The 22,875-nt window shown below is 47.0% G+C and overlaps 2 protein-coding genes and 2 long non-coding RNA genes across 10 annotated transcripts in view; 3 read left to right on the top strand and 1 right to left on the bottom strand.

Annotated features, from left to right (window-relative positions):
- The window catches only part of LOC109858220, a 48,218-nt gene extending 42,827 nt beyond the window's left edge, over window positions 1-5,391 (top strand). The window contains exons 2-3 of the long non-coding RNA XR_002250593.1: window positions 4,903-5,183; window positions 5,301-5,391. This is a non-coding gene — a long non-coding RNA (uncharacterized LOC109858220). The remainder of the gene's footprint in view (window positions 1-4,902; window positions 5,184-5,300) is intronic.
- LOC109858210 (kinesin-like protein KIF13A) overlaps window positions 1-20,295 on the bottom strand; it is a 35,898-nt gene extending 15,603 nt beyond the window's left edge. For 5 of the 6 annotated variants that reach the window (XM_020435270.1, XM_020435267.1, XM_020435265.1 and 2 more), the window contains exons 1-15: window positions 20,147-20,295; window positions 16,093-16,180; window positions 5,287-5,450; window positions 4,283-4,551; window positions 3,904-4,151; window positions 3,673-3,790; window positions 3,374-3,586; window positions 2,993-3,250; window positions 2,507-2,756; window positions 2,272-2,414; window positions 1,831-2,178; window positions 1,343-1,519; window positions 713-1,241; window positions 377-625; window positions 32-298 (exon numbers count right to left, since the gene is read on the bottom strand). In XM_020435270.1, the coding sequence (XP_020290859.1) occupies window positions 32-298; window positions 377-625; window positions 713-1,241; window positions 1,343-1,519; window positions 1,831-2,178; window positions 2,272-2,414; window positions 2,507-2,756; window positions 2,993-3,250; window positions 3,374-3,586; window positions 3,673-3,790; window positions 3,904-4,151; window positions 4,283-4,551; window positions 5,287-5,450; window positions 16,093-16,180; window positions 20,147-20,201 (3,376 nt within the window). In that variant the 5' untranslated portion in view covers window positions 20,202-20,295. The remainder of the gene's footprint in view (window positions 1-31; window positions 299-376; window positions 626-712; window positions 1,242-1,342; window positions 1,520-1,830; window positions 2,179-2,271; window positions 2,415-2,506; window positions 2,757-2,992; window positions 3,251-3,373; window positions 3,587-3,672; window positions 3,791-3,903; window positions 4,152-4,282; window positions 4,552-5,286; window positions 5,451-16,092; window positions 16,181-20,146) is intronic. The other variant, XM_020435266.1, reaches the window with a different exon arrangement.
- LOC109858219 lies at window positions 6,973-18,588 on the top strand. 2 transcript variants are annotated; one of them, XR_002250592.1, is made up of 4 exons: window positions 6,973-7,013; window positions 14,566-14,901; window positions 15,986-16,221; window positions 16,734-18,588. It is a non-coding gene; the product is annotated as an uncharacterized LOC109858219 (long non-coding RNA). The 2 variants fall into 2 exon arrangements; XR_002250591.1 differs by lacking the exon at window positions 6,973-7,013 and having other exon boundaries at window positions 14,495-14,901.
- A 121-nt stretch (window positions 20,296-20,416) lies between the features above and the next one.
- On the top strand, window positions 20,417-22,686 carry LOC109858214 (DNA repair protein XRCC1). Its single transcript, XM_020435275.1, has 3 exons — window positions 20,417-20,883; window positions 20,971-22,340; window positions 22,427-22,686. The coding sequence occupies exons 2-3, from the start codon at window positions 20,986-20,988 to the stop codon at window positions 22,548-22,550; spliced, it is 1,479 nt and encodes a 492-aa protein (XP_020290864.1). The 5' UTR covers window positions 20,417-20,883; window positions 20,971-20,985; the 3' UTR covers window positions 22,551-22,686.
- Window positions 22,687-22,875: the final 189 nt, after the last annotated feature.

The raw sequence follows: 22,875 nt of genomic DNA, 5'->3' as shown, positions 1-22,875 counted from the left end.
AGCTGGTATTGTCGGTGTTAGACCACGTTACCTTGTTTATTAATGAGTTTTTGAATCTGCTGATCGAGATACTGTCTTCTCCTCATCAGAGCGTCGCTCCACTTGTCTCTCAATATAGTCAAGTCTTCGTCCTGATAGCTGTCTAATGGCGGTTGATATTGTGCCCGTACGATCACGCTTCCGACGGTTATATTTAATATAGATTGGCAGATGATCGGTAAGGTTCCGGAATTTTGTACTGGTTTCACTCGGACTTGTATCCGACGTTGCTGACCTTGTCGAAGTTGGTAAGTGCCTCCTGAAACAACAACAACAACAACGGATGTGCGAACGATCTCCGAGAATTGCTTCGCAAACACATCACAATTGCTCTTACCTGTGTACGTGTCTTGTTTATCTTTCTGTCGCTTGTCTTGCTTCACTGTAACTTCAACGGGCGCGTATTCGCCCTGCTCGTTAAGCTCTTGTATCTCCACCCATAATTCGATCTTTCTCGTTAACTCTGACCATCGATCAGCGAGCGACCTAGCTTTTGCCAGTTGTTGTTGTTCCACTTCCCATCCGGGTTTGCTGCGTGAGAAACCCGCGCTACGATGGCCCCAGACCTCTATACTCAACGCTCCTTCTGCAAAAAACAAAAAAAAAACGTGAACATACGTAAGAACAATCTCATTAAAATACAACACACAGAAAACAGCAAATAAATTCTTACCGGCAGCGTGTTCCATGAACTCTTCCGTAATGGGTACAGTGAAGTCCTTCGTGTGATCGAACTTAAACGCCAACGAGTCTCTCTGTCCAGCGATACAATTCGAATTGGGCAACTCCGGATTCACCATAGGCGGAACCACTATGGGTTCTGGGTGGCCCCAAAACATATACTGACAGAATACGAAATGGCTCAACGAGAGCGGTAAACCGGTTGCCTGTTTTATCGTAACGCGGCAGGTGATGTGACTGGATCCGCCCGAGTAGTCGTCCAGTTCGGAGGACGAGTTCGAGTCCGTCGAGGATTCCGAGGCGGCCTCGCAGATTCGATCCTGTGGAAACTGTCCGGATATGCGACTTATCTCGACCTGCAGTCGACCAGCGACCTCACCCTGCTGACTAATAATTGGCGTGTGATAATCTAATCGTACGTCGTGAAATAGCACTTCTAAGAAAATATTTGCAACGCCGATAAGATTGTGATTCTCCTGGGATTCGTAGAACGGGTCTTGCGTTTTTCCTGGCAATTCGTCCTGCAAAGCAATTGTTGCAAGCGTTACTTGTTTTGAACGCGCGAATTTTTTAAAATAACGCAATTGACGTATACAGATATATAGATGCCCCGTTATATTACCTTAATCGTAGGTAACCGCTGACAATTGTGAGGATCCTTCCGTTCCTCGTACATATCTCGCATATCAACTAACTTATTTTCTAGTTTTTCCATGGACCACACTTGACTCCCCATGTTCGTTCTCTTCACTAAAATCGCGGGTTCGCTGACAAACGCGCCCCGCTGAAAAAATACACTCTACATATCGAAGAGTGCGTAAAAAAAAAAAAAAAACAAACAAAACAAAATTAACCAAACCAAAAACAAATGTGTACAAGAAAATTAAAAAATCGGAATAAATGTGCGCGATCAATTATAAAATCAATATAAAAATGCGATAACGAAAAAACACAGGCAAGTATAATTAAATAAAATTCAAATCGAGAATAAAATCAATTGAGTTTGTTACATAAATTTTTGCAAGAAGTTCTACGTGATGTAAACAAAATTTATTTTATCTACGACGTGAAAAAGTAAAATTATTTAAATTTCTCGTTAATTTTTTTTACCTTCCTATTCGGACTTAGATTATTCGGAGGAATTTGGAGCGTGACGCTAAACTTCGTCTGTTTGCCCATCTCCTCCGCGAGGACATTGGCCTCTTGTACTAACGCATTGGCTTTTAAAATATCCGTCTTTAATTGACCTAAACTCCGCTTGAACATCTCGTCCCGTTCCTGCGCCCACTTCTCGACGCGCATTTGCGTCGTGGGCGTGCAAGCCGGCAGCTTTCCGCTTTGACTACCTCTCAGAGGATCGTACGGGACGTAAGGTGAATACGGCGTAGAGGGAGATAGTATGTTGCGCAGTTGTTGAAACTGCCGTTCGTACTCCTGCCTCTGCTTCTCAAGCGCGACCTTCAAAAGAGACAAAAACGATACCGTACAACAAACCTTTGTTCCGACGAACATTGTCAAAGTAGCTAAACCACAAGACAAGCTTCTTATTACCTGCTTGTCTTCCTCGTGCTGCTTTTCCAGTCTCGCAATGGCTCTCTGAATCGGATCGTTCGAAAGTTCATTCAGCATGAGCTCCTCTCTGGCGAAGTTGTAGTCGATATTTTGAGCGGGAGTTTGCGGCTCGCTGTTGATCGCTGCGGACACAAAAGAAAAATCAACGGTCAACAATAATCCCGCGTTACATTCGATTCCGATTATTTCTTGAAAATAATCTCTGATCCTCTACCTGTCGCGCTTCTCGGACAATTCACTCGGAAGAAGTGATGATTTCCCCAAACGATTCGGTCCCCGTGCTGAAGAAGAGTCTTGTCAACAACTTGGGTGCCGTTTACGAAACAACGGGCACCGTTCAGCGGTGTCATGTATAGGCCTGACTCCTCTATCGTGATAACGCAATGTTCCGGCAGTATGCCCAAGCCGTGAAGCTGAATATCTTGTTCCGTTTTGGCCGAACGGCCGCCCACAAGTGTCCTCTCCTAAAACCAAAACGTTACGAATCGAAGTTCGAGTCCAAGTGTATAAGTCTCTTCTTCGCGCAATCAACTCAATGATTGCTCCAGTTCCAGTTTTTTCTCCGAGAGAGAAAAAAAAAACTATTCTCGGGAATCTCGAGAAGAGGAAACAATTTATCTTTCGAGAGAAGAGATTTGCCGTGCGCAAATATTAAGTTAGAGAGAGACACGGCAAACACAACGAGCGATATGATGTGTACCTTGAGATAGTACACCAACAACTCGTTCAAACTTGGATCGTCGTTCAGATTCACCAAGTAGTATTTGTTTTTCTCCACCTGGATACCGGACGCCTGCACGCTTATCCCCATCTTCTCCAGAGCCTGCTGCCGCTCGTGCTGCAGTCGCTCGGTCTTAACCAGCTTCTCCTCCCACGTCTGCGACATCTCCTTCATCAGCCGCTCCGATTCCGACAGCTTCTCCGTGATGTCCGTGCGCTGTTGTCCGAGTATCGAACCCTGAGAGCCCACGCGAGATAGACACAAATCAAGATATCTATTTTTTTCTTCCCCCGTAGCTATAATTATACTCGAATGTGAGCGGGGGAGAGACAAAAAAAAAAAAATAGAGCTCGCACTTACCGTGGCGTGCAACAACATCTCCTTCAGCGTCTCGACCTCCTGTCGGAGCTCGCGAATAATCCTGGCGTTTGGATCCTCGTTGACGATAGCGTGATTGACTATCCTCTTCGCTCTGTCGGCGTATCGGAGCGTCGATAGCGTTTCCTCGTAATTATCGGCGGCCGGCGATATGGTCGCCACCATGACGGTTTTGCTGTTGCCGCCAAGATTGTCCTGGAAATTTCAAAGATATCGTATGCGTGCGCAGTGCGTCTTCTTCTTGAGACAAACAGAAGTACGTTTATTTCAAGAATTCGCACCTTCAGGAGCCACGTGAGGACAGAATCTCGATACGGCACGAAGTTGTCCTTCTTCTTGTTGTTGGCGGAGTTCTGATCCGCCAACTTCGAAATGACTAGACCCAACGTCGTTAGGGACCTGCGGGAATCGACCGCTTGAATTAAATTGCCTCCGCGCGTTATCGGAAAAACAGAGAGCAAGAGAGAGAGATAGAGAGACTTTAGAGAGAAACTCGAAAGTGTGTCGTTTACTTGTTAATATTGCTTCCTTCTTTAAGTCTATCGCCCACCGCTCCAGTTTTCACAGCCCTTTCGCTCCCGGCCAGATCCACCAGGCTCATTCGCGAGACTTTCTCCCCGCTGACCCCGCTCTTCGAATCCGTCAGCGTTTGCGTGAGGATCACCGAGAATACGGCGTGCGAACGGGAGCTCTCGGAATTCATGTTCGTCGCCGCGACCGTTCGCGACTTGTTGCCTTCCGTCATGAGATTGTCAATGTCCTGCGGGGTCGGAAATGTTTGTTAGATCAGAAAAAAAAAAATCGTCGGTGAAAATCGTCGACAAAACAAACAAACAAAAAAAAAAAAAATCATTAGAAATCGTTCGAGAGAAAGCGGGAGAGTTTAACCACCTGGAACGAAGTGACCGCCAATTGGCTGAGCCCGTCCACGTAAGGCCCCAGAACATTGTGCTCCCTGACTTTGAGCGATTGCTTGTTCGGCTTCGGGTCCAGGAGATCGTGCACCTTCTCGTTGTAGATCTCCATATACGACACCTCGACCTTGTACGTGAGCTCGGAACTCTGTTGTTTCGCTATCATGTCGAAGAGATTGTCGCACAATCGCGGTATTATCCCTTTGTTGTCGCCGCTCCCCATCATCGTGTAAGACTTCCCGGAGCCTGCAAGGGCGCGCACACGAGAAAGTGACACATTAAAATCCTCTCCTTTTGCCACCTTTCGCGATAAAGCGCTCTTTGAGCGCTTAAAAGATCAATGGTGTTTGTTTTCTCTTGCAAATAGAATATATCCCTCGAGATTTTTATCCTCTCAATAAAATCTCCCGTTTCCGAGATAATTCGAAAACCAAACAAAAGATAACATCCGCATTTTCTTTGGCAATTGGTTTTAAATTACATTCATTTACTTTTTTTTTTCTTTTTTTTTTGTACAAAAAAGAAACGAAATTCGATAGCGCAATTAATCTCGCAATTTCATCTCCTCTTTTATCGCGACTTCTTTTCTGTTTGCAGGAAGCACGTGTTATTGTTGCGTCGTCCGACGGGTGGAGGAGGAGGAGGAGGAGGAGGAGGCGCCTTCATGAGCCTTGCGGATCAATGTGCGCCGTCCCGCGGAAAATCAACCGTAGCGACGTATCGGTGACGATCCGACCGACTAATTGCGTTATTTGCCGCATTACGCTTTTGCTCGTGCGACTAACTACCCTTAGCCGCCACGTTGCGTTACTAAGCTTGAAATCCAAGGAAATCTCTCGAATCTCGCCGGCGAGCGACGACAACTCCAACAACTAATTGTAAGACTTGTTATTGTTATTGTTGTTGTTTGTTGTTGTTGTAATAGTAGGACTCCAAAGCGGTAGTACGTTTATATAATACCTGGGGGAGTTTTGTACGTACCGGTTTGTCCGTAGGCGAATATACAAGCGTTGTAACCCTGAAACGCATTGTCCAGAATATCACGACCCAAGGCGTCGAAAACGACATCCTGACTCGCGAAATTGTCCACGCTGGGATCCAGAGAGTAGAAGCAGTGATCGAAGGCAAATGTCTTCGGTTTGTTTCTGCAACACAACATGATGTATATATATATATATATAAAGAAGGTAATATAAATATATATATAAATATATATAAATATATATATAAAGAAGGTAATTATACAATCGCCATTAGGAAGAAGGACGAAGAAGTGGGTTGCGCGCGCGCGTATCAAAAACGCTGGCGCGTATCAAAAAATGTCAGAAATAAAAAAAAAAATTATATAGTTCCTTTTCCGTCTCGAACGTCAATAGTGACTATTTTCTGCGTTATCGAGGCGACCTCTGATCACACGGATAGCCGTCACGCGTTCTTCTCTCCATCGATTTTCCGTCAAGCTCTCATTTCAAATCATCCGGTTATCCCCGAGAGGAGGAGCGAGAAGACGAACTTGAACGTTCGCTCTCTCGCGAGTCGATGGATATCTGAGAGAAACGTGTCTTTACGTTTCTTATCTTCGTTTCCTATTTTTTTTTTTTTTTTTTGGTTTTTTAAAAATAAATAATATGTGACGCATATTGCGTATTTATAGGGGTTTCGCAAAAGTTTGTTCGGATGATAAGAAAAATAGAAAAAATCGCGCGAGAGCGAAAAATTCGTCGACGAGTAGAAGAGTTTCACGTCGTATCTTCGTATCTTCTTCTTTGTCTCGCAAAACTCACCTACGCAAACACATTCGACAAACCGGGCTCGATAAACCGTAGGTAAGGCCCGATAAAACCGTGATTTGATAAGGATTTGCGCGCGTGCTCCGCGACGGCTGCTCTTGTGTTAATAAACGCTGGTAATTTCTCGCGCCAGCGACGCGAGGACAAATAAATGATCCCGCGCTCATCGATCGAACGCTCGCTTTATGACTCACGCGCGATAAATGTGCAAATGCGCACAGATTTCGAGACGGATTTCATAAATAACGAGAAACGCGTACACACAGAAACGCGACGTTCGTTATTTCGATAATATATTAATTAGCAATCAACAAACAAGCAATCAGAGCGGTATAATTAATAAAACGGCAATCAGAGCAGACTTCTCTTGAAACAAATTTTGTTACGTTGCTTCGAGTGTGTTACTTCGTGTTTTTAAGGGAGAGAATTATTATCGCGCCGAGATCGCGAAAAAATCGAAAAAAATAAGAAAAAAAAAAACCCAAGATGACAAATCGAGCGCGCGATAAATTACGTGAATCACACTGTCAGTCACAAATGCGCCGCGTTGAATGTGCGGCGGATAACACTCGCGCGTCGATGATGCGACGCAACGAAGAACGCCGGCGACTTGTGTGCAAAAAGGTGGATGCGGTTGCGGCGACGGCGGCCGCTCGATAGGCGCCTCTTAATTGAAGGTAGAGCAGAAGAAGAAGCCGGTCGTCGCGTGACGACCAATATATATGTTACCGTTTCGAGATTACGTTTTCACACACACAGCTCTGTATATAACGCGCCGTTCTCTTCGTTTTCAGGTGGCCTTCGTCACGCGAGGCTATGCGGCTCGTCGGCGGCGGCGGTCAGCACGTTGAAAGCAACGCGACCCCCCCCGTGATGGTTAACGCTCGCTCGTCTCATCTGATCGAACTCTGCAAGCAGGTCAGGCCGCGCGCTCGGTGCCGTGACCTCCGCGGGAGGTTTCCAGGTTGTCTGGAAACGTTCAACGGAATTTCGTCATCCCCGCTGGCTTTCGACAGCGACAAACTGCGGAACGCAATCCCGTCCGAATATCGTTTTTTTTTTTTTTTTTCGACGTGAGCCGCACGACATATCGATCTTCGCGTGGGTACGTCACACGCAGGTCGTAAAATTTTCACCATATGGTTCGCCGCCACGCGAACCGGTTAATCCTTTTGCGACACACGATGCGGTGACTGATAAAAAAAATGCCGAGCTCTTTTTTTTTTTTTTGCCCGCGTGTCTTTTTCCGACGACACATTCTCGTTTCGGGCGCAAGTTTCAGCGAAAATTTGTGCAAATCGCGCGTTCGTCGCGCGCGAATTTCGACGCCAAAGAAGAGACGCTAGAGAAGAAGACGCGATTCGCGAATCTTGCGTAAGAGTTACACACATAGCGGACGGTTGCGGCATTCGACAAGCACGTAGACGGAGGGGGGCATGTGCATGCATAAGGTAAACGGGAAAAATCCGAGGCGAGGAAAAGCGAGCGCCGATGTAAATTCTGCGCCGAGAAAAGCGCCGCCGTTTGTATAATTCGCCCCGGCGAAACTTCTCTCTCTCTCTCTCTCTTTCTCTCGAAAAAGCCCCGACCCACATAGCCGCGATTCACGTTGAAATTCTTCGGCCTGGAATAAATTCTCTTGTCCTGCGGGACGTGTGTATAGCGAGAGAACCTCGGTCTTATCGTTGCACACACAGTTTTACCTCTCGCGCGCGCGCAACCGGGACGTTCTACTTTCCATTAATGGCCCCCGACTCCTCGCGCGTCCTTTACGGTAACTCTCGCCTCGGAACCACTCGAGAGATATATGATCGCAAATTGTATAATGATAAGCGCGTGCGAGCGCGTTCGATCGCGCGTCTATTATTTCGAGAGAGAGAAACTGAAGCCAGAAAACGTTTCTCTCTTCCGACGCGAATCTCCGAAGACTCTTTGACTTCGTTCGATCGGCATTGAGTGTTTTTTTTTTTTTTTTTTTTATCGGTCGATAGACGACAAACTCTCTCTCTCTCTCTCTTTCTCTTTCGCTCTACCGTCTGAATATCGCGGAACAATTGTGTATAGCGAGAGAAAGACCCGTGTACACACAGTCGGATAATACCTGGGTTATTGCACGTTACTAAACAATGCAAAGAGCAATCGGCGCGGGGAAGCAAACCCGCGCTATATATTGCGCATCATATATTTAATCGCGTATGTACGCCCGCGGCTTCGCGTCCTTCGATCAATTTTTTATCTGAAATTTTCGTGTAGAGATCAACGCGAAGTGAGACGCGCGTCGTCGTCGTCGTCGTCGTTATCCAGCGGCGATCTGAAGGTACGATAATCGCGAGTTTAAAAAAAAAAAAAAGAAACAAGCCGTGTTACGTTACGCGCGTTACGTAAAGTAGTCGATGAAAAATTCAGAGCTAATTGCGGTACGGTTTTAGAATAGGAAAGAGCCGCGCTTCGTGCGGCCAAGTTGAAAAGTGCGAGCTCGAAAATGCGGCGAGAAGCTAAGCGCGCACGTCTGCATTATGCATATTTTAAAGAATTCAAATCTGACTTAATAAAGACTCTTTTCATTACGCGGTTGACGTACGGGCGCAAAAAAAGAAGAATAGGAGAAAATTAAATTCTTTTCCCCGCACGCGCGCGCGCGCGCGCATACATCACGCGTTAATGTGGGTTGTAAATCCCGAAAGACCCTCTTTTTTTTTCTTCGAACTGTGAAATCGAGTTGCACCGTCACGCGCGGAATTTCCGTAAATACGGCAAAGAGACCGCCGCAAAGCGACGGGGGTGAGAGAGAGAAAAAAAAAAATATATGTTCCTTCTTCTTTTCGGAAGGGAAGAATTATTATCTCGCGTTAAAATAAGCTCGTCAATTTCGCCATTTTTTCCAGTTTTTATTAAAGTCCTTCCTTTCGGAGCTCGTGAACTGGGATTACACTTCTCGCGCGGATGAAATCCGAGCTGCACCCTTGATCTCGTGATATTAAAGGATTTGCCGGCGGACGGTCGCCGATCGCGACGAGGAGGAGGAAACATCATCAGGACGACGTCGTCCGCGTTATCGGGTCTTCTCGCGCGAGCAGGGATAGGATCTCTAATTCCGAACGAAGAGAGACAGAGAGAGAGAGAGAGAGAGAGAGAGAAAAGACAACATTTTCAGCCTGTGGCTTTTGATTCGTCTTTCATTTATTCACAACGATCTCGCGAAGTTTCGCGAAGAATCGTGTCGTTTTTTTTTTCGTTTCAAAGCGACACTTGGTCGTTAATTTGCTGTGTACGCCACGTATCGAGAATTTTTATTTACACTCTCTACAGTAGTCGAGACGTCTCTTGTGACGCGATCGACTGTCACGTACATGTGTGTGTGTGTGTGTGCGGGTTGAGGTTTAAAAGACCGCGGAAGAGAATCGCGCGCCCGAGAGAGGGAATAAAAGTGGCGGTAATGGTATGATCTATAAAGAACGGCGGGAGAGAGTTCTTTCTCTTCGCGTATGAAAAGCTCGCGCCGTTCTTTGTTCGCGAATTCACCAGCCCGCGCGCGATCTTTAGCCGAGCCGGAGGCTTTTCCCCGCACGCCACACGTAGTCGGGTTGTACAACGTCGGGAGGAAAGATGGGAGGGCGTATTCACAGCGTCAAGTTATTCGGCCGTTTTCCGCGGCTGAAAAGACTTTCTCGCTTTAACGGGACCCGAGGAAACGAAAATAACTCCCGCGTGCTTAACCGAACAGAATTCGCCTAAACGGTCGGCGAAGCTGCTGCGCTTGCAATTTTGTGCGCGCTTTCTTCTTTGCTCGCGCGAAACCTAAGTAACTACTCGCGCGCGCGCGTGATCGAGAAACAATTAATTAAGTCGCATCGCGAGGTCCGTAGATATCACGCGCGCGCGCGGGCGCGAAGCTTATCTATAGATATCTCCGACATAGGATTTCTAATCGCTTTGTTTTGCACGACTATATAATATATATATATATATATATGTACGTGTACATCTGCGTTGTAGAGTAAATCGATTTCAATTTATGTCAATCCACAATAGAAGAGCCGTAATCGAAGCTGGCGAAGCTTTGTGAAAACTGAACGAGGACACGTCCTTTTTTTTTTTTTTTTCGTCGGTTAATGTGTTTGAAAGTAGATCGAGCGTGACCGATCCGGTAAAAAAAAAAAAAAAATCTCGCACGACGATTACCATTTTTTTCATTCGCGACGATTACCCGCGCGCGCGTCTGTTCCCCCCTTCGGGCGGCGGTGCGGCTCGCGTTGCGCGATGATGATCCTGGGCGCGTCATCGATTTCCTTGACTTTTGTGTCATCATCTTCGGCGCGAATTCTTTCCGGACTTCCCCGACAAAATTTTGCGTTTTGCAAGCGCAATAGAAATCTCGTTTGTTTCTTTCTCCTCGCCCGGAGAGAGGAGGTTGCCTCAAGCAACGACGCGTCAAGAGGAGAAAGAAATCCTGAACCGTTTAACTTCCGACGGGGATTATTTGCGATCGTTTTCTCTGTCATTTGTCGTAACGACCGGCGCATTGCGTGCATTCTCAAATGCAACCGGTCGCGTACAGCTGCGCTGCGTGCAAGACGTGTGTGTGTGTTTATTTCTCCGGCAAACAAGAATCGAGTAAAATCGAGCGTGAAGCACGCCGCGCTTGCGAGACGCGCGCGATTATTATACGCGATTAGTATTATATTGTACACACACGCGGTCGCATTTCCGATTGTTGTTGCCACTTAACGCGCGACAACTTCCGCATGTGTGTCACGCATGAGATGCCCGGGGCGTGAGAGATAACGGGCGAGGTTTTTTTTTTATTTCCTCGAAAGAAACGCGCGAAAAACGAACGGGGGTGGAAGAAATCCGCGCGTAGTAATCCGCAATAATGCGTAACACGCGGGCGGACGATGGTACGAGATCGCGATCACACATCGCTGGCTGCACCCTCCTCGAACAGGTGCGGTGAAAGCAACCTGTGCGCGCAAATTGCGCCACTCGAGAGGCGAGGTTTTTAATCGGCCACGCGATATCGACTCGCCGGCCAATTTAACTTGGCCTGCAAGTGCCAATTATTTGCAGAAAAAAAAATATCACTGCCCACAAGAAAGCACCGAGATTCTATGTGTGTGTGTGTGTGTGTGTGGGTGCGCACAGACTATCGAATGTTATTGACTTCCCCTGTGATTTAAAGTTCTCGGTTGCGATCAACGTGCGTGAATTGTGTTACACCCGCTTTTTAATATCACGCGACACACACACACACGCAAAACAACGCAAATTACGGTAAAATTTGTATTATCTTAACGAGAGCTTTTTTGTTTTTGCTAAACCCAGGAGCAAATGAAGCGGAGAAAATGTCGTCGTCGGAAATAATCTCCAGGAAAATGAAGACGGGTGAGAGATCCTGAGGTCTAAACCAAGCACTTTGGCTTTCTTTTTTCCTATAGAAGAAACTTGGTGGATAATAGCGGGATAAAGACACAACGCGGAGGCGAGATCACGAAGACAATAGACGACGACGGAAGGAAGAAAGAGAAGGAAAGCGCGCGACACGAGACGAGGAGAGTCGCGCATTGGTGTACGTGTACACCACACACGTGTGTGTGTGTGTGTATTAGTTTTCTTCAGGGCGCAGAGCCTGTTCCATTTTTCAAGTTCCTGTCCTCTTCTCTATCCTTTCTCTCGCGGAGTACTTGACACGCGTGTTAAGTGCGCGGCAATCCTCTCCGCTATATAGAGTCTCTCCTCTCTCGGACGAGCAGCGGCACGAGCCTGGTGTCCTCGGCTCCGGGGATGGGGACTGATCGATCGTGTCGTCTCTTTCTCTCTCTCTCTCTCTCTCTCTCTTCTCTTCTCTTCTCTTTCTCTCTCTCTCTCTCTCTCGTGCTCTTTCGACACGTTAATGACTCATCCCACGTCTGATTACCCGGCCGTACGATCGCGCACGGCTGGATGTACTTGTAAAGTAACGATCGGTTGTATTGACACTCTCTTTTTCCTCCGGACGCCACGTCGTCGTAATTTCGTATTGGATTAAAGCCGCGCGCTCTCGCTCGGAAAAAAAACTTTCTTGACCCTCCCCCGTCAAATTTCGTCATTCCGTTTCATTTCCGCGCTCCAAAGTCCGAATCGAATTCGCGTCGACCAATCCGCCTAACGATCGGGTTACGGGCGGATGATTTTGTAACGGGATACGGGAGAGGGGGAGAAAAAACAGAAAATTGACGAATTCAAACGGGGTTAACGATCATCGCGACGAGCGACCAAGTCGAAACGCCCGGGCCTGACCTTTTTTTACGCGTTTTTTTCAGAGAAGAACGAGGAGATCGAGAATGCTGGCACGAGTCCCGCGCGGAAGGTCCTTTATTGCTCGGGTTTTACAACAACGTGGCGTGACGGACGACGGCGCGTGGAGACGATTCCGGAGGAGACACTTTGCGGCTCCCGAGAGTCTCTCCCCGCCTTTGCGGCAATAAAGACGACATTATTGACATCGGCGGTGCCCGCGACACCGCCCAAGATTCGTCTCGTCCGTCATTCGGAACGAGACGCGCGGAAAAACAAAATTTAAGGATCTAATATAATAAGAGAAAAAACGTAACGTTTTTTTTTTGGTGACACAGATACAAGATATACGTAGAGATATACTTTTATTCGTCTTCTCCCGCGAATTTTCCTGAGAACACAACGTTGTGTTGTTTCCTGAATGAAGAATTGTCGTCGGACGTGCGAATCGAGTGTCGTTCCGACTTTTTTCACCGAAGAAGCTGATACGCGCTTGTTATATCTCTAAGATAATTAATTTACGACTCGGATCCCCGAACGGAGCATCGAACATCGCTGAATGAGGAACAAGCTGAAAGAAGGCGCGGTTGAGAAACGTGATGTACGAGATTCCTCGGGGATGATACGCCGCCTCGTTGACGTGAGAGAAACGAGGCGGTGGTGGTGGTGGTGGCGCAACATCTCGCCGCCGCGCAAAAACCGCCGACGATTTCTTCTCTTCCTTCGTGGCAACGGACGTCGATGACTCACAAAGAGACTACACATCCGAATAGACGACAAGAGAGGGAGAGAGAAGTTATCCGGGGGGGAAAAAAAAAAAAAAAACCAAACTTCTTATCTTCCATATCGCGTGGCGCGAATGCCGGCGGGTGTACAACGCGCTTGAAAATTTGTGTGTTCGCGTGCGGTTTAACAAAATACCCAGGCTCTGTTTGCGGTAACTTTTTCAAGAGAGAGAGAGAGAGAGAGAGAGAGAGAGAGAGAGAAGTGTATAAATAGCAACACACACGTTGTTTGAATTGTACACACAGAAAAATGCATACTGTATCAAGTATATAATAAGTTTATATATCCGCAAATATATTATAAGATTTTCGTAAGTATTTAATTTACTCAAAATACAAATTTACTAAGATTTAGAGTGTATTTTGAGTAAATTAAATACTTACAAAGATCTTATAATATATTTGCGGATATATAAACTTATTATATACTTGATACAGTATGCATTTTTCTGTGTGTACGCGATCGGTGTCGGCGATATACCGCCGACACCAACCAAAATCGAATAATATCCTGAAAACGCGTACGAACGTATGTGTTGTTGCGCTCGCGGAAACGCCGATGGGAGTCGTTTTCGCTGATTTTCCCGCGCGCGTTTTCCCGAAGCGGCGGCGGTCACGCTCGCGCGCGTCCCGCCTCTTGCAACATGAAAGTTGCACACACACACACAGGTTCCTCACGCGTGCGTGTCAATAAAACGACGACGACGACGACGACGTGTGTGGAAAACCGGACGGTTTCGCATTGTCGCGGATAGCAAAAACGTCCGGCGACGAAGAAGTGTCTGCGCGATTTTAAAATCTTCCGCGAATTTGTTTTGTTAAAAAAAACGCGCGCGTGTTTGTTTTACAACACGGCGATCGCAGATTTTCGCTTTTACAGAAAAGAAACGTCGACGTAACGTCGTGTCACGCCGATGCGTTATGCGTGTCCGCGATTATTCGCGCTTTCTCGTCCGGGGGTAACGAGATGTGACAGGACACGTTCTCATCCGCGTGTCCTGATAATTGCGCACCTGCGCAATCGCACACACCCGTTAATAAATCGTTTTCCTGGGAAATAATCTCTCGAGTGTAAACCGGGCGAGAGAGAGCGCTTCTCCCGTCGTTGCGTGCGTTTCTGACGCGCGTGGGTGAACGCGCGCATAATAATTTGCGTACACACATTAGAGAGACCGCCCGTTGCGATCCAGTCGTGCGATTGGTTCGTGAACCGACCTAATAGCAATTGGATTAGCTCGCGCGTGTGTGAAAACGCGATCGGCATTGGAAGTAAATAAAATTTCATTTGCGACTCGCGCCGTTTTTCACACACACACACACACACACGCGCATGACATTTATTGCGGTTGACAGTTGTGTAATAAACGGGACGGCGTATATATAAACTTGAGAATTTTTTTTTCCATTTCCAGGTGTTTGCAGAAGTTAAACAATGAAACGCGCGCTCGGCTTATACACACCGAGAGAGCCAGCCCCCCGTTGAAACGAAACTTCCGGGATTACGCGTTCCGAGGGATTACATTTACCAACACGTCACGACGTCGAAGAAGGAAACCAATATTGTTTCGCAAGCGCGGGGCTCCGATTCTCTCAAAGAGACGGAGGAGGAAAGCGCGCGCTTGTGAATGAGAAAAGCACGTCGCCGAGACTTTATTGCATAATTGGACGATTCTCTTCGTGAAACCATTCGCGCGTAAACTAAGGCGCTTTGTTGGTAAAACTCAACCGAAGTCTCTTCGCTTACACATGTATGTATATACATATATATATATATATGTGTGTGTGTGTTTGTTCATTCATTGGCACCCTCTTCTCCCCAGAGAGGCTTTCCGTCTCGTCGCGTAATCCGCGCGCGGAATCAATACACGCGCGGATTGATAATCGCGCGCGCGGATAGACACACAAGAACCTTGGAGGGAACTTATCGATAAAACGCGTAAGCGATTTTTTCACGTTTGTATGCGCGTGAATATGTAACACACACACACACACGCGCGTACCTTTCGCGACCTTTTATCGATCCGCGATACACAACGCGCCGTTCACATCATTCTGAAACAAATAAAAATCCGCGACCGTGTGTGTGTGTGGAATAAAAACCGCGAGTTTTCTCTTGTACACGTAAGACGATACAGCTATATATCGCGAGTCGTCGTGTTGTAAAAATAGCGTGACATTTCATCGATCGTGTAACACACTTGTAAAAACGTCGCGACCGTCACATTTGTTGCGCGCCCGTTTACGCAGCGCGCGAAAAAAAAAAAAAAAGTAGGCTCGAACTTCCAAGTTCGATACTCCTACGCGATATATCTGTGCATAAAAAATGCCATCTTCTCGAACTTTGTTCGTTCGCGCATTTCGAACAGCTGGTTTTTTTTTTTTTCGTCGTCGCGCCGCTTCTCTTCCCGAGTCGTCGTCGCGAGAATGAATGAAAAGAAAAAATCGAACGCAAGCGATAGAAATTTTGTTATTTTACGTTATTTTTCGAGACTGTATCGAGTTGTCGAGACAACAACGACGACGACGACATTATCAGAAAAAAAAAACGCGATAAGACTGTGTGCTTTAATTATCTGGTTAATGGCGCGAACGCACGCTTCCGACGTTATCAATCGACGTGAACGCCTTTGACGGTTAACGGTCTCTGGTGGAAAACTTCCCGGACTCCCCGTTACTCTTCTTCAAAAAGTATCACTCGAGGCGATTCCGCTACTCGAGTTTAGCTACTCTTGCATTTATCTCGCTTTTGTTTTTTCTTTTTGCACACGTATCGCCTCGGGAGAGAGACAAGCGTCTCTGTCCGTCCGAGATATGCCAATGTGTTGTTTTCAGGCAACGAACCGCGCCGTTGTTGTGTGGTGACCATTTCGCCTGGGAAGGGGGAGGAGAACGCAATGAAATATTGCGCGAGCCGGAAGAAGGATCGACCATTTGCTCACCGATCAATCTTGTCCATCGTCGTGGGATGCTGCAGGATGGTTTGTTGCCCCGTCATCTCGACGACGCATTGCGTACCGAGTTCCAGCTCTGTAACGAGAAAAGGAAGAGACCGCAATTAGGATTCGACGGTTCAGAAGTTGCTGTTTTAATTAACATATTTATACGTTCCCTCAATTAAATGTTTTTTTTTTTCACGCTCTTACGCGTCTTGAATTAAATTAAAACGAGAGAGAGAGAGAGAGAGAGAGAGAGAGAGAGAGAGAACGTGTTTTTGTCGTCAAGTTTTTTGATCGATGTTTAATTAAACGCGGAGGTTCGACGGACTTATTGTTTTTAATTAACTGCGGGAACGTGTCATCGCGCGCGTACAATAATATAACGCTCGGTGTTAATAAGAAACAGTCTCGCTAAGTCTCACGACGAAAAAGAAACTTACGCGTAATTGTTAATTAAAATCAAGTTCGCGCGCAAACGCATCGCGTTTTTTTCTTTTGAGAAAAATACACGGGGGTACGTTGTTTTGAAAACGCGATTGCAACCCCAAGCAATCATAAAATTTACAAGCGCGCATCGTCGATAATGTATGCGAGCGCAATAACACACACTGGTCTTTACAGTTCTTTTCTTTCTTTTTTTTTAGGCGAACAGGTGTTGAGCGCTTCGTCGTCGAGGACACGCGGAGATGTGGACAGGTGGTCTCGAAGAGATCGATTCGCCGAAAACACGGGGAGAGCGAAAATAATCGAACGTGTATTTCGTTCGTTCGAACGAGCAAACTTTTGTACATGTGTGTCTGCGCAAAAGTTCTACACGCGCGCGACACGGATAACTAATTCATCATCCGACTCGGCTAACGATCTCCTTAATTGTCGTCATTCGCGCGCATGAAATAATTTATCGAAGAGTTTGTAATGTACGGGATACATATCGCAAAAATGAAAGCGTGTGTTGTGTATGTGCGCGCGCGCGCGTTCTTTTGTCGTATCGCCTCATTGAAATAGTTTAACGAGGTCAGTTTGTAATCTAGAGACAGTTTTCTCTTTCTCCCTGTAACACTTTCTCCGACAAATTTCTTATAACGATTTTATGCGGCGTGGTCGTATATTTCAACGTTAACTCTCCCTAGGAACTAGTGTCTGTGTGTGTATGTGTGTATGTTTGTGTGTGTTTTAACGACTCGTATCGATAGAACGGTGCTCTCGTCGCAGCGAGCATCATCTCGAATAATCGTTAAAGTCAATGAACGACAGAGAAACGGGCGTTGTGATAGCGAGATTCGCGTCGCCACAAGGCGACGAGAGAGCGAGCCTAAGAAAGGGCTGATGACTCATAAAAGCTTGGGTGGAAAGCAAGTTGTAGAGTGTTTTATTATGCCGAGGTGCGACATCGCGCGCGAACACACTGTGTGATGTTGTACAACGAAATGAGACATCGATTGTTTCAGGAAAGTCCAAGAATGTGTGTGTGTGTGTGTGTGTGTGTGCGCAACACCGTATTAAAACGAAGAAAGTCGCGCGCGCGACCGGTCAATTTATGTGCGCGACCGATGATCGAATTGATATCGATACATATCGTTTAATCTCGCGCGCGCGATTCCGTTTGCAAAGTTTTTCTTCGGGATTCCAACGTCCAAACGAAAATCGACGACGACACACACACACACACACACACGCGCGCGTATCAAACGATTTATTTGTGTTTGTATCGCGGCCGGTTGTGTCAACGGTGAGAGAAAAATTGATAACCGCTCTCTCGTCGGAAAATTTATATATCGCAGCTTCCAGATAGTTTTTTCTTAACGGCGCGAAAAAGACAGAGAGTTCTTGCGAAAAGCTCTCCGCGGCGCGTTGTTCGCGCGATTCGCCCGAAGATCGTCGGACAAAAAGCGAGAGAAACTTTTAGAACGTCGATTTTTACGGTTCGTTAAGCGATAAAAAAAAAGACGTCTGAGCTCCGCTGAAGTGACGAGAAACCCTTGGTCGGGTTGCGTCGCGTCGTGCGAATTGAATCTCACAGCGCGAAAGTTCGACAATTAGCAAGCTACGGAGGAGAGGAGGAAAAAAATTATGTAATTCTTCACGCGCCTCTCGCCTTTGTAGTCTACACCGACGACGTCAAATTCGACGCTCGCGGATGTACGTGTGTTGTTACGCACGCGTCGCGCGAGGGAGGAAAGCGTTTGTGTGTGTGTGTTTGTGCGCTCACGCGCGATCGGGCGAGAACGCGAGCAATTGTGTAACGCACGCTTCATTGTTGTTGCTCGAATTGCAATATCGCAGGTGAGACACACCGGGCGTGTGATCTCGAACGGCGCGATTCGCACGGATGTAATTTAAACCGTTAGATCGAACATTGAAGCTAACACTTAACCGCGCGCGCGCGCGCGCCCGATAGCGTGGCTGGTTCGCGAACCGAGCGAATGCGATCGTCGAATCGTCTTGCGTCAAAAAAAAAAACAAAACGAAGCAATGTGCACACGTGTGTGCGATTGAGAGAAAGAGAGAGAGAGGGGGAAAACCTGTCGATCAAGGTCCGCTTGTGCGGACGATCGCGAATTCGGAAAACGCACACGCGAAGTGCGTCCGTCGATCGGATCGATATCTCAAGGTCACCGGACCTTGATCAACGTCGACGAACCGCGAATAATTTGTTTTTTGTTTATTCTTTTACTCGTTGCACCTGACTTTTGATTTTTCTATCCGATCAAAAATTGCAAGCCCAACGGCGACGCTTGTCAACAAGCGCACGAGAGGGAATCGCGCTCTCACGTGCGCTTCTCTCGCGATACAAATCACCGCGTTTGCTACATATACACACACTTACGTGAGATCGTGTGTGTTGAAACGACAATTGATTTTGGGGAAACTTTTTGAGAGATCAATCGGTCAATTCTCTCTGTACGAGAGAGAGAGGGAAAGCCTTCTTCGCCACGCGTTCGATTTCGCCCCGAGTTGCGCGTCGCACCTCTGCGAGCTCTCCCCTTCCCCTTCCTCGTCCCGTCTCTCTCTTTCTCGCGTGTGGACCAGTCGTTCTTATCCAATTACGAGGATGACGTTTATCGCAAACAGAGGCGTCATGTGATCGCAGATTTGAGCAGTCCGTTAAAGGGCTGCGCGCGGTCGAGAGACAGCGCGCTACATAAGTATGTTTCACCATTTTCGTTTCGGATCTAATGAAAAATGAAGATGGTATTAAACACGCGCATCGACCTGTTTGTAGCGTTGACCGCAGCCAAGGGGGATGTAAATCACGAATGAGATTGATTCTCTCTCTCTCTCTCTCTCTCTCTCTCTCTCTCTCTCTCTTTGCGCGCAAAAGGCAGCAGGTTGACGCCGAGGTTTTTAATTTGTTTGTCTTTTCTCGAGTCGATACTTTTTCGATCCTAAAACGCGAAATTTAGAGAATCGGAGAGAGCGTCGTCGGTGATTCGCGCTTCCAGCTGGAAGCGCTTATCGTTTTCTCTCTCTCTCTCGCCTTCTGAAACAATCTCGCGTCTCGTCAACGCGAGAAGAGATGAGGAAAACGTTCGTCGCGCAACTATTGTATACACTTTCGCGCGACGAAGGATTACGCGACGAAGTCTTCGATCTCGCCTCGCGCGCACAACACGAGCCGATACATCGGCTCGGAGTGTGCGTCATCCTATTAATCGCGGACTCTCTGTCTCTGTCTCGCTCGAGGCTGTCGACGGCGACTCGCGATGCGAAGCAGAGAATTTTATACATATATATATATATATAAAAGGCCATCGCGCGCGTCCCCGGGGAGAGACGGAGAGACCCTAACCAGGTGGAAAACACCGTCGCAACACCGATTATCGGCGGCGAGGCCGAAGGTCGAGCATCTCGGAGCGTCCGCGGTTTTTCTCCGCCGAAGCAACACGCGAAGCATCCGAAGCGACGGAGCGGGGGGGACCCCCTTTCCCGATTTCCTGGCGACGACGACGTCGCGCGTGGTCGAGGCTAGACGGAGGGTCTCCCTCCCCCCTCCCCCCGCCCCCGTAAGGCCCCGGCGACGTCATGGAGAAACGGATTTTTTTTTTTTTTAACGTACCTCTGCGATTGAACGGCCGTACTCGTACGGCGACCTTTATTTTATCCGAAGCCATGACTTTTGCACACCCGGTAAAACCGCGCTTACTTCGTGGTATATCACAGACAACACGCACGCACGCACGCACGCACACACCACACCGCACCACACACCACACGCGATCACGGGTGGACCGTTTTTTTTTTTTTTTTTTTTTTTTTCTCGGCGCAGTTACGTGCCACGTGAGATTTAAACGTCGAGGCGTTTTCGTCGCACAATTCGCGCACGTAACGCTACATTATTCTCAACCCATACCGCGAACTTGTCATCTTCCAAACTGTGACACCACTACTCTCGTCTCCTCTCCTCTACGCCGAACCCCCCGTGACACACTTCGCCATATTGCTTTCCGAAGCCCGTCGTCGTGCGCGCCGAGACGACTAGTTACACGACGGCCCCGTGTTCCTATCCCGAAGGGGGGCTATCGAGTGAACGTTTGTGTTTCCGGGAATCGCCGTCAGGAACCGCTCGCGGTTCGATATAAGCGTGACTCTGACGTCACGCACTAGTCTAGTGTTGACGCGCGGCCAGAGGTCGCGAGCGTATAGCGCGCGGTTTACGGGTCAGGTTAGGTTGCTGCGTCCACCCTCCCGGGAACGTGACAGCGGATTTTTGGCGGTATCCAGTTCCTTTTGAAACGCAGGTTTGCGCCGAGGAGTTTTGTACACATTTTTCACACTTTCCCGCGCCGATGTCATGTGAGTACAGAGCGAAGCTGAAGAGTATAAGTAATTGGGAGATAATTTTGTAATACAACAAAACACCGAGAAAACGAATGTTTGCAGGATATCGTGAAAAACATGATTCTGAACGTCGAGAAGATAATCAGTTGCTCGTCCGAGCACCCGTCCTATCCCGCGTCCAATCTCCTGGAACGTAATTCGGAAAAATGGAAGAAGACGTGGCGATGCGCCAAACCGGGAGAGATGCTGGCGCACGTAATCTTTCAACTCGCCGAACCCTCTTACATCACGGGAATCGACGTTGGAAATTATCAGAGCTGCGTGGTGATCGTCTCCGGATCTACGTCAGCCGATCCGGACAATTGGTTGGTTTTAATCAACCATCAGTTTATGTCCAATGACGAGGCCTCGAGTAACAAGTTCAGGGACCAAGTACAATTGTTTACCAAGAGAGAATTGAACCCGGACACGTTGAAGACGAAATTCGACCGCGTCAAGGTCACCTGTATGCAATCCGCGAATTTGAAGGTTTTGTTCGGATTGTCTTACATCATTCTGAGATCAGATCCAACGATTGATCTGGGGTTGGATGTGTTTGGAAGATTCAAATTGAAGCAGCCGCACGCGGTGAAGACGCCTATAGAAATGATGAGAGAAAAGCTTCTCAATAAGGAAGAAACCGACGTCAAAACCAATTACAAAGAAGAGTTGAACGAACAGATAAAGAAGATTTCCAAGAACAACTTCGCCAAGTGTCAGGAAGAAGAAGAAGGAAAATCTAAGAAACGACCGTTGTTGGAAAAATTGGAAGCCGGAGAAGCTGACGAGGTTTTTAAGAAGATGAAGAAAGATCAGCCGGAGAGCGCAAAATTCAAGAACAAGTCGCCTGCCAAAGGTTCCAAGAACAAAACAGTCGCTAAGAGTCCGCAAAGTAAAAATAAAACTGTGTCCAGAGAAGAGACGGTTGCGAATACGTCTGATATCGGTGACAATGACGACGAGAAAACCGTTGCGCCTTCAACTTCCAAGAAACAATCGTCTCCGAGCAATTCGGAGAATTCGTCGGACAAAAAGCTCGACGAGAAGAAACGTCGAGACTGTTCCAGGTGTTGCGAGAATTCTCAGGATGAAATTTGCGAGGTTTGTCAACGACTGTTGCCGCCCGAAAACGATAATCCGAAGAAAATTCCGAAGAAAAAGAACGTACCGCAAAAACCAAAGAAACCGTTTAGGAAACTGTTCGACGACGTTACGTTCTCTCTAAGCGGATACGTCAATCCGCAGAGAGATGAAATCAGAAGAAAGGCTATCGCAATGGGTGCCAGATACATATTCGATCCAAATACGAGCAATAAAAAATGCAGTCACTTGATATGCGCTTTCAAAAACACGCCCAAGTATCAACAATTGAAAAATCACACCAAAATAGTCTCCCATAATTTCATCGAAGAGTGTTTTGATAAAAAGACAAGGTAAACGGATTGATCGTTTCCTTCCTTAGACAAATTATTACTGACCGGTTCGGCAAAACCGTTGTGTATATTTGATTATTTCGCAGATTTCCTTGGAGACGATACGCTCTGGATCAAAGGGACAGATCGCAACCGGAAAGCGAGGAGGAAATAGACGGCAATCAACCAGAATCTGTATATGATATGAAAACTGATCCCGAGTCCGATTAATACAAAGTTCAATTTAGATTTCGGTCGGAGAGTCTGTTAATATCACGTCTGTTTAACTTTTTTTCCTGAAGATTATATATTTTGATAGCTATAAATCTCGAATATTGTGTGTGTGTGTTGTGCATGTAAATAAACCTTGCTACAAATTGTTTTTCTTTAACATTGCGATATCTAGTACGTACGTCTATTTTAAAAATTTGTAACGCACAAGAAAGTTAATTTTAGCAACTTGTTAGATTTTTTTCGGAATTATTAACTATCGAAAGACTTAGGGCCGTTCTACAATGAGTTAAAAAATGTCCCGTCGCCAACTACTAGGGAAAAA

The sequence above is a fragment of the Pseudomyrmex gracilis genome, unplaced genomic scaffold, assembly GCF_002006095.1.
Source record: "Pseudomyrmex gracilis isolate BER0280 unplaced genomic scaffold, ASM200609v1 scaffold_192, whole genome shotgun sequence".
NCBI lineage: Eukaryota > Metazoa > Arthropoda > Insecta > Hymenoptera > Formicidae > Pseudomyrmex > Pseudomyrmex gracilis.
Note: the sequence above shows the minus strand (reverse complement) of the source record. Positions and strands in the feature narration are given on the sequence as shown.

What these genes read in the sequence shown, in the direction of transcription:
- LOC109858214 (XM_020435275.1), top strand. Translation starts at nt 20,986, where the DNA reads ATGATTCTGAACGTCGAGAAGATAATCAGTTGCTCGTCCGAGCACCCG. An exon ending in TGTTTTGATAAAAAGACAAG is followed by an intron (nt 22,341 to 22,426) that starts GTAAACGGATTG and finishes ATTATTTCGCAG; the next exon opens with ATTTCCTTGGAGACGATACG.